The sequence below is a fragment of the Epargyreus clarus genome, unplaced genomic scaffold (assembly GCF_041222505.1).
Source record: "Epargyreus clarus isolate Ecla_fem2 unplaced genomic scaffold, WU_Ecla_fem_2.2 ptg000008l, whole genome shotgun sequence".
NCBI classification, from domain to species: Eukaryota; Metazoa; Arthropoda; class Insecta; order Lepidoptera; family Hesperiidae; genus Epargyreus; species Epargyreus clarus.
The window spans coordinates 2,607,963-2,618,509 of NW_027332216.1; the positions used below are offsets into that span (position 1 = coordinate 2,607,963).

General features: G+C 36.1%; 1 protein-coding gene across 1 annotated transcript; it reads left to right on the forward strand.

The window, feature by feature from the left end:
• The first annotated feature begins 323 nt into the window (after nt 1-323).
• On the forward strand, nt 324-9,705 carry LOC140743989 (uncharacterized). Its single transcript, XM_073075425.1, has 7 exons — nt 324-1,022; nt 5,780-6,238; nt 6,465-6,732; nt 7,011-7,397; nt 7,659-7,840; nt 8,352-8,463; nt 9,306-9,705. Exons 1-7 carry the CDS (start codon nt 730-732, stop codon nt 9,540-9,542), a joined length of 1,938 nt encoding a protein of 645 aa, XP_072931526.1. The 5' UTR covers nt 324-729; the 3' UTR covers nt 9,543-9,705.
• The last annotated feature ends 842 nt before the right edge of the window (nt 9,706-10,547 follow it).

The following is a 10,547-nucleotide window of genomic DNA, read 5'->3' on the forward strand; positions in this document are numbered from 1 at the left end:
GTTCCGGATTCTTTCCCGTGTCTTACGCTTTTTACACTATTCACATATGTATCCTGAATATAGTCAAATACAAAAATAAATAATAAAATAAAGTGTTCGCCGGAGACTGAAAATGCGTTCACGTTCGATATTCCAACGATAAATAAAAGAATATCTTTTATGGGCTATGGTTTAGTGTTTTGCATGGAGTATTACGGCTGATCGCACTATGGATAATTTTAGCGCAGAAACCGTTTAATCCATTGATCAGTATTCCAAATCATACTTAGTTTAAGACGTCATTCAATGCTGAGCCGGTGTGGTGTCATTGTGGTCAATATAACTCTCGTATTACAGGTTCATAATGGCCGGTAGCTACCCACAGTACCCGCTGTAATCATTAGTAGTTTAGCGACCGCATCGGACGCATCTAATATTGTTTTCGCTGTTTACCTCCAACATCTGTTTATTATCGTGTTTCCTGTAATTATAGTTAATTGATTGTAAACAGTTCCAAAAGCTTTTGTTTTCGTAGCCAAAAAGGATGTTGTGAAATGGGATGTGTTCTAAAGTTATCCTGTAATCGATAGCCTAATCCACCAATCGACACTGCAGTCTGCGTCACTCAGCAGTACACAAACCATCATCAATGCCGCGATAAGAGCTGATAATAAGAATCTTATCACTCCGCCTCGATTACGGGCTGAACACAGTTGTGTACATGTGAATGTGACAGTGAAGAAAATTAAAATGCGCGCCAACGCCATTGAATTATTGACGTTTTACTTTTTAATTTCCAACCCTGTGAGCGGCCAAGACATTGTGGTCACGGAAGTGCAAAGATTAATAAAAGTGTGTTCCTTTTGTACGTGCAGTGAAATACCTGAAGTGGACGGTACTCATTTGGTGTTGAATATATTGTGTTCTGAGTTGGACAGGATTGAAAATCTATCAGATTTAGACAAAATACAGTGGCCCGAAAATCCCAATGGTTTAAAAATTGCCGCTACATTTGAAGGTCTCGGTCTTACGACGTTAAGCAAGTAAGTACACATACCACATTATTTATGGTTTGCTAATCTGTGGAGGTACTTGATGATAAGAAAGCTTAGATAATTAAAACAAAGAAAGGGTGGGTGGTGAGGTAATTAGATATCGAAAGATTTTCGGTACATACATTGTTAAGTTTTTTTAGGTACACATTAAAACTGCCTAAAACTGGAATGTATTCGGGTGAATTAAAAATCCACACCCAAAGATAACAGGTATTTGTAATAGTATTAATGAATAAGTATAAAACAAGTAAAAGTAGTAGTAGATAGTAGAATACTTTGTGGTTCGGGTCCGAAGGCACTAACCCCCTTCCCTTTTTCTGCTTAACAACAGCAGTGTTCAGCGCTGTCGTGTTCTGGTTTGAACGGTGTAATCCGGGAGACATATTTGAGGCATTTCAACTTGGTCAGTCTTCCTCAGGGGTAGCAAAGCACTTTTTTTTCTTTTTTTTTTTTTAATAATATAAGAGTAGCAGACGAGCATGCTGTCCACCTGATGGTAAGTGGCTACTGCCGCCCATGGACATCTGTAATCAACCCCAGATAAGATTAGATATTCCTACCTGAGGTCGGCCACAGATGCGCTGCTACCCCTGAGGACTAAGCTGGAACGCCTCGGAAAAGTCTGTCTCCCTTACCACACCCTTCAAACCGGAACACAGCAGCGCCTAACACTGCTGTTATAAGGTAGAAATAGGTGTGGCGGTGGTGCCGCCGGAGTCGAACCACAAAGGGTTCTACCACCTTTAAAAATTACTTGCACTTGAGAGTAGAATACTAATCTTACCTAGGGTTGACTATAAAAGTCCATGGATGGCAGTAGACTTTTACCGTCAGATGTACTGCATGCTCGTCTGCTACTCCTATATTATAAAAAAAAACTTCTGCATGGCCGGGGTGTAAACCCGGAACCTTCTGCGTGCGGCTCGCGTCCTACTATAACTATATTTAGCAATCCTACCATTATAAAACAAATAATTTATTGAATAGATATTGTAACATTTGTTATAGTTACATTTCACAATTGCACGCTTTGCTCGGTCCACTTACTTATCATCGCGATGAGTAAGTACGCTTATTCACACGTTATCGTTTACAAATCAATAAACTTTGTTTAGGTGCGATTAATAGAAATCCGAGGTGTCATAAAATTCTAGAAATAAAGTGTACAGTAATGTATAAGTAATTTTGCTAGAAAACATTTAAGAGATGTACTTTTACATACTATCCGATGGTGGAATAATACAGGGTGTTTTATTTTTGTTCCAAATGAATTCATTCGATTCTCAGACAGGGAAATAGATTTTTAAGAAATTTAATGCAGCAGGTTTAGTATTTTATCAAAATCGGCCCCTTACCTTCTTTCAGCATTTTTCGCTTTCTCGGATTTGGTCGTAAAGGCCTATTTGAAAAATTCTTCCTGTACATTCGATGTACCTACTCTTACATTAAGAACAACATTGTACCTATATCAAGAAAGGTACTTTCACTAAACAGGCCTTTGTAGTAGTAATAGCGTCTAAAATGATAATCTTTTTTGGCTTCAGTTATGTCTTCATATGATTCAAATCAAATCAAATCATTTTTTTTTATTCAAAATAGGTTCTTTACAGAGCACTTTTTGAATGTCAAACCACTTCACAAGGTGTTACATTAACACCATAGGCTTTAATAAGCTATTATTTACCTAGTGATAAGGCTATCATGGTTTTATTCTTCTAAATCTAGCCTATGGATGGTGATAGTGCTAAATTTTGCAGTTTGTGTCTACAATAGTAGATATCTAACTTTAATTAAGGAAGTAGATAACCAGAGTCGTGTCGGTAATTATGTAATGATTTTAATAACTAATTAAGGATCAAATAAAACATTTAATTAATATTAAAGTTTAATAAAGCAGTTTTCGTTACAATACAATACAAAAACTCTTTATTGTACACCAAATTTATAGTAACAAATACAAAATATTTACAATAATTAAAGGTACAACGTGCGGCCTTATCACTAAATAGTGATTTCTTCCAGGCAACCAGTTACTTATTGCAAGAAAGAGAGAATTATATAAAAGATATCCAGGGTAGGGGTGTACATGAGAGTCATATTTTAAATATGTCAGCAGCTAGAGTACCTACTTAAGAATAGAAGAAAAAGGAGAAAAAGAGGAGAATACATAAAGTAGGAAATAATAGAATAGTATAAAAATAACAGGGTATCTAGGAAGCAGATTATAATGATAGATAAAATTCTTTTACTTGATTTTTAAAAGAATCCAGTGACTGCGCACGTCGGATAACAACCGGTAAGGCATTCCATAGGCGCACAGCCACTGCAGTAAAAGATTTGCTAAAGAATGATGAAGAAGGAGTTAATAGGAAAAGGTTTTTATTGGAGCGCAGTAAATGCGTATCGTGAGACAGATGCAAGTAATGAAAACGCTGTTTTAAATAATTAGGTGTGTTAGGGTTAAACAAGATGCAGTATAAAGCAGAAAGTATATGAGTATTCCGACGAAGACGAATTGGGAGCCACTTGAGTTTTTTACGATACTTGGAGACGTGATCATATTTACGAATTCCAAATATGAATCGGATAATTAAACTTAATTTTTAAATATTTTGTGTAGCTTAGAAAAACAAACATAAAATAGTAGGTACAGTGGCGTAGGTAAACCGAGTCCTTATATCATAATGTGTTTAAATGCATTTCATAATGAAATTATGTACAGACATACTTGACTTCCTACTAATTATTACTTAGCTAATTATCTTATAAATAAATTTGTGAATATGTGTGCTATACGTGGTAGAAAACAAGACCAAGAATATTTGTATGTAATATTTGTTTGTACAAAGTGTTGTTGGAAATTGTGTTTCCCTTAAAGAGTCCTTACTTTTCTCAGCAGTATATTAAGTATGCTAAAACTAACTAGCTATATTCATGAAATTAAACTTTAAGTCTTAAAATCTGAACTACTCGTACCTATAGGTACCTACGTACTTGCTTCCTTTATCTGCTGATTAACACAGATTATAAAACAAAACGCCAGAGGCCCCAAGTTTGGAGATAACCTCACGACTTCCTGCTACTAGATTCGCAACACAAACACGGCTGGCACAGATCTCGATCCGGTGATTGATGGTCACACACTGTGGCAACTTACCGCATAGCTATAGTTGATAAGCAGGCGTTAACCTTTTATTTAACTTTAACAGTTAGCGACAGATATAAGTAATAAGTTTCATCTTGTCTTAACTTTTATGCACGATTTTTTGGATTGAATGTATCCATAAGGTATTCTCAATATGTAGGGTATTTACGACCCTTGTGGCGAAGCGGTCACTATTCCGCTTTTACATGCAGAGGGTCCAGATTCGATTCCCGGCGAAATTCGAAAATGATGAAGTTAGATTTCTGTCCTGGGCCTGGGTGTTTGTCCATGGCACATGCGACACAGAAAATTCTAGTTTGGGACTGTGAGTGTAGAAAGTGTCTTTAAATGGACATAAAATTCAAGATTCACAAATATGTACCTACAATATAAAAAGTTGTATGTCAACCTTATGAGTCAAATCCACACATATTCGTGGCCAAATCAATATGTAAAACTAGCATAGATTTACGAATATTATAGATCTAGTAGACTAGTTTCATTTAGGCGAATCCGCATGTACCTACCCCCGCATATACCTACGACGTATTACTCATATATTATTTTTAGAAATCTAGTTTTTATGGACTTTAGTCTATGTGTATAGTAATCCTAAGTTAACCTTTTAAATTAATTCGTAGTTGTAAGAATATAATTTTTTTATTCATAACTTCTTAATAGGTATTATAATGCTTCCTCAATCTTCTTACCTACCTACTCAGATTTTTTTACCCTACGCTAGGGAAGTACCTACCACTATGCTACTACCGCTACGTCACACCCAAAGGGAAAACTTAACACATAGCACATGACAGGAAAAAACGAACGTGATACGATGAATGAACATAGATGCTACGTACTTCAGGAACATAATATCTTATTTGTAGTGTCAGAAATAACATCATCATTATCAGTTTTTTTATCAGCTACGTACGAACATAATGCAGACCTTAGAAAGCTAGAACTTCGTACAACTCGTATGAACTGCCTTGTAGACTTTGCAGTATCAATACGTGCAAACACCGCTATCACTTGTGATTTACTAAAATACATAAAATTCATAAAATTAACTTTCATTTTACTACCTACAATATGTGTGCGTATTTTAAGTCATATTATATAACAAAGAGATTAAATTTATAAGGCTACATATATACTTAGTTGAATGTCCTCCGTGTATATTCTATCATAATTATGGAAATCACCGCAGTTTCGAGGTCGTGAAGGCTACCTTTATTCATTTTATTAAGATGACAAAGTACGTATAACCACTTGTACTGTGGTATAACCGACTTCACCATTATGATGTTCTCTGGTAAGTGTGGTTTGGCAAATTGCGAAACTTCTGGTTCGATCCCCGGCCAGATCATTTTAATAAAGATGAATTTAGATTTCAGTAGCTACACAAATACACTCCGTGTACGTGTCCCACTCCCATGGTACCCACAACAGTGTTCCTAGTGAGGAGGCTTATAATTGTATTGTAACATAATAATTATGTAAACAGCTCCGTCCAAGGGTATGACTTTAAGACCATGCTATATATTCTACTGCTAAATCATATTCTATATTAAATACCTAAATATTTTGCATTTTTTAGGTTACCACCAAATTCGCAAGTCGAATCGTTGAGATTTAGTAACAATGCCATCAAAACCTACTGGCCGGACCCGTTCAGTGACGTTCCCAACTTGAAGAAGCTGTCATTCTCCCAGAACGAGCTCACCGAGATCACCCCAGACTTGTTCACGAAGATAGACTCCTTAGAATACCTAGACCTATCTTACAACAAGATAACTGGCTTAAATCCTTTAGACTTCAAGTTCCTGCGTCGCGTCAAGTCGTTCAGCTTACAAAGTAATCTGTTGAAGCGAGTGCCCGTGGAAGCTCTGCAGCCGATGGTCGTGTTGGAGGACCTGGACTTGAGTAAGAACGGCATATTCGATCTGCTGCTCGGCAGGCCAGAGAGCCAAGCGCTGAAGAGCATACGACGACTATATTTGAACGGGAATAGGATACGGTCGGTGGTTAAGGATTCATTTCCAGTAGACAATAACATGTAAGTTTAACTGTTTTTAGAATAAGATATTTGGTGTTCGAATAATTTGGAAGGAATTACTGCTTTCCTAAGTACATACAAAATATATTAAGTAAGTACAGCGTTGTCTGTGGCGGTACAAATAATTAGGTATTGGTCTCAAATGAAAATATAAGTGAAATGCCTTATTACAGGCAGTACAGCAGCATATTAGCTTACTTGTAATATACTTTTCTTATATTTTCAGTGAACTCTTAGATCTATCAAACAACGTGATAGAAGTGATCGAAGAAAACTCCTTCCTCAGTTGCGTGAACTTAAGAGAATTGAACCTTGCTCAGAACAACATTACCTTCACATTCGCGTTACCGCCGTCGCTACAAATTGCCATCCTGAAGATAAACACCTTGTATCACTGGCCAAAGTTCCCCAGTACTATCACGTTTATCGATTTGTCTTATAATCGATTATCGAATTTGTATGACGAGAACAACGTTAACTTTGATAATTTAGAGGTGAGTTCTTAATAATTATGTTGAGTATTCGAATAAAAAAATGCATAATCTAATCTGTAGTAAAATCTTATATTTAACGTGCACCTAATTTACTAATTGCCAATTACGAAACGCATAATTCACTCACTCTGTCTGTAATAACACAATTTTGAACTACTTACTAAGTTTAATATTAACTTTACTTACTTTTATTAACTTTACTAAAATATATTACCCGGCCGATTGTGTTGATAATCATTTATTAGATGATTAATGTGCTGAACGTTTAATGATTACAGATCCTAAATATCGGAGGGAATCAGTTGAAAGAGTTTGAAATCGAAAAGAAACTGCCTAAACTCTTCAACTTGGACATTTCCTACAATCTCATACCCGAAGTGCCGAAGTGTTTGAACAGCCAAACTTTCCCTAATTTGGAAGAACTATTCCTAGATGGGAATCCGATCGAGAGCATTTACTTCAAGAATATAATTGCTTTAAAGAATTTGTATATGAATGACTTGGGTAGGTTGTACGTAGTGGAAGATAAAGCGTTCAGCAATGTTGTCGGGAGGAACAGTGATGAGGCAGCGAACGAGAGGAACTGCTTCTCTCTCTATCTGTCCAACTGCGCAATGTTGAACGATATTCAAGATGGGGCGTTTGATGGAACTTCCCTATGTATGGTAAGTATGACCTGAGTTGAGTTTAATTTTAGAATTATTGGTCCGAACAAAGTAGATTAATCATACACTGGTTGCATTAAAAATATATCAATTAATCTTCAAATACTTAATTTTAACTTACAAAGTATGGTTTCCTTAAGACGTACCTTATGACAGACATTTTATATGCATATACAAAAACTGTAAATAACTATTTATATACCTAAAAATTTGCAAAATATCACTCAAGGCTCTAAGGTTATCCCCGATTATGATTTCCAGTTAGACATAAGCAAGAACAACTTGACAAGCCTATCGAAGTCCCTGCTCGACTGGTCGTCCATCTCCGAAGGCGTCAACCTGCAGTTTAACCCCTGGGACTGCACCTGCGACTTGCAGTGGGTCTTGGATGACCTGGTTACACAGATGTATGAGACTAACTCCAGACTTCTTAGTGAATTGAGGTAAATGTTTTTAAATTTAGTATTTCATATTTCCTGAATACAAATAAATGTTTGCAATTCATGTCTTTGTGGAAAACTTCGAATACATCCGCTCTATTTTAAGTATCGGTAACTGAAACTTTAATGTCTCTACAGAGCTCTACTTTCCATAAGTTTTACCAAGCCATTAAGATTATTTTTCCTATTTAGGAAGCTATTATTTAGTCATTCAGTCCATCTAGCTATCTCTCTAGATCCGCTGCATTGAACATTGAACTCTCCTAAGTGGTGCCACTAAAATATATCCTGTATCCTAAAATATATCCTATATCCTCCGTATCCAGCTGTTATATATGTTGTTGCTGTTTCATCAGGTCATCAGTCGACCTGATTGAAGGAGAAACATTATGTACTCCTTTTGCACTATTGTAAAAGGAGTACAGAATCTCCTTCAATCAGGTTGAAATTAATAGTAATTGCAAGTTATACGTACTTATATTTTGATATGACTTTACTTGTATCCTGTTCCTAGATGTGGTTCCCCCCGCGCCTACGAGGGTCTCCGGCTGGTGCACTGGTACAACTGGACGGAGCAGGCCTTGTGCGGCGACTACATGCGCGCCGGACCTCGCGGCACATACATCGTACGTATCCTCTTTTGTAACGTCGAAGCAGCAAACCCGCGTACAGTTACCTGGTAGTAGATAAGTGGTCACTTCCGCCCTTAATTGTAATCAACTCGATATATAAAAGGGATTCTACCTCAAGCTGATCACAGATGCGTTACCACTCCTGAACGCTAAGATGATCATGTGCAAGTTAGCCGGCATCCAATCCCCCACTGAAATGCATGAAATGCTTCAGGCTGAAAGAAATGGAGTAGTGGCAACTCCCTGAACGAACCATAAAAGTACTACCTTGCTGTTTATTTTGATGGTGGGTTAATATGTCAGTTGAGTTCTGGTACTAAATATATGTAAGTACGGTTAGAATAAGGTCTTTTGTGTCAGAGGTTGCATTAATTTAACTAACGATTTTAAATTATAGCAACAGTCATAGTTCATGTGCTCACGCACTCACTTTGTCTTTATTAAACTGTCCAATCATAACGTTGAGGATGTAACCAAATAGAGTGCCAATAGATAATATACTTAGGTATATAACTATGTAATATGTTATGTCTATCGATTCGTCGATATAAATATTATACTTTTTGTAGCGTAATTTAATGATAAATAGTTCAAGTTTAGTTTCATAATTTGAGTTTAAGAATATCATTTGCCACGTTTCAAAATAAAGAATCAACATTGTGAACCCGATACAGAACTACCGAGAATTACATCAATTTTTAATCGCCACTATCAAAAAACTCGTATTAGCAGTCTATTCACCTAGCTCGTCTACCACAACAATTTATATCCATTACACTAACTGAAGTCACGAACGAACCGTGCAAAATTACATCGTTAAATCAACATCACTTTAGTTGCAGCCGTCCACCGAGGACTCGTGGACTAATATAAGCCGACTGACCCTGATCCTGGCCGGTTGCATCATCGTGGCGCTGGTGATCGCGATCGCCTTATCGGTCTACTTAATAAGGAGTAGGAGGAGATACAAGGTGAGGCAGGCGGCGATGAAACGCAAGCGACAGAGCGCAATCGACGCTAAAAACTCGAATGACATCCAAAAGGAACAGTTTTCGGCGTTGAATAGAGCGTGATTTCACGAGTCGTGTTTAGACGACAAATAACAGTATTAAATTGATTTCTACAAGATTTCGCTATTTTAACGGATTCACTTTTGGAATTTGTGTCTTACGTTATGGGAAAATAAACCTCAAACTCAAATTATGCGTCTAAGTTCTTCTGCAGTACCAATTTTCTTGCTTACGACTTTTCTGCGCGTCAGATTGTCATATATTTACGACCGACTGTTTTTAACTATTGAAAATAGTTGGTTGTAAATAAATGTACCCTCCGAAAATAATCCGTTAAAAATGTGAGTCATGTAGTAATTTGTATTAATTAATATTCAGTGTCTTTTATAAGAAGCAATTCTACAATTTGTTGTTCTGTTATTTGAATGACTGCTTTTGTTAAAATTTTTACTGTCGTATTATTTTGACAAATTATTAAGTACCGCCAAAAACATGTAAATTGTATAAGCTTACTTATTGCATTTATGTACTGTATTATATTATTACTTACGTAAAATGTATTATTTTCATACAGTGTAGGTTTAAAATGTTATTTGCAACAATTGTATTATTTATAAAACTCTATTATTTCGGCCCAAAAGGTAAGTAGGTACTTTCATTTTTAAAAGTGGATGGATTTTTTTAGCACACGCTTTCATCCTCTGTTTTCTTTTGTTATGAGATTAGTTTCCAATGATACGAGTATTTGTGCATATTTAAGTTATTGGTTAATAATTAAAGATTATAACTAGTATGATGAAACGCGGTCAGTCACATTATTATTAATAATACTATCAGTATTAGCATCCATAACACCTTATACTAATTAGCTGTAGATAGTTTCTATGAAATATATTTTAACTTCGCCTTTGAAACTAAGAATAATTCAAGGAAAATCTGATTTAATTTTATCAGATAACAAACAGTAATAGAGTGTCAAGAGCAATAATGTAGTTATTTATTAGAGTGACAACGTATGCATGGAATCTTAAAATATCGTAGTGTTCGTTGCTACCTACATGCTAATCT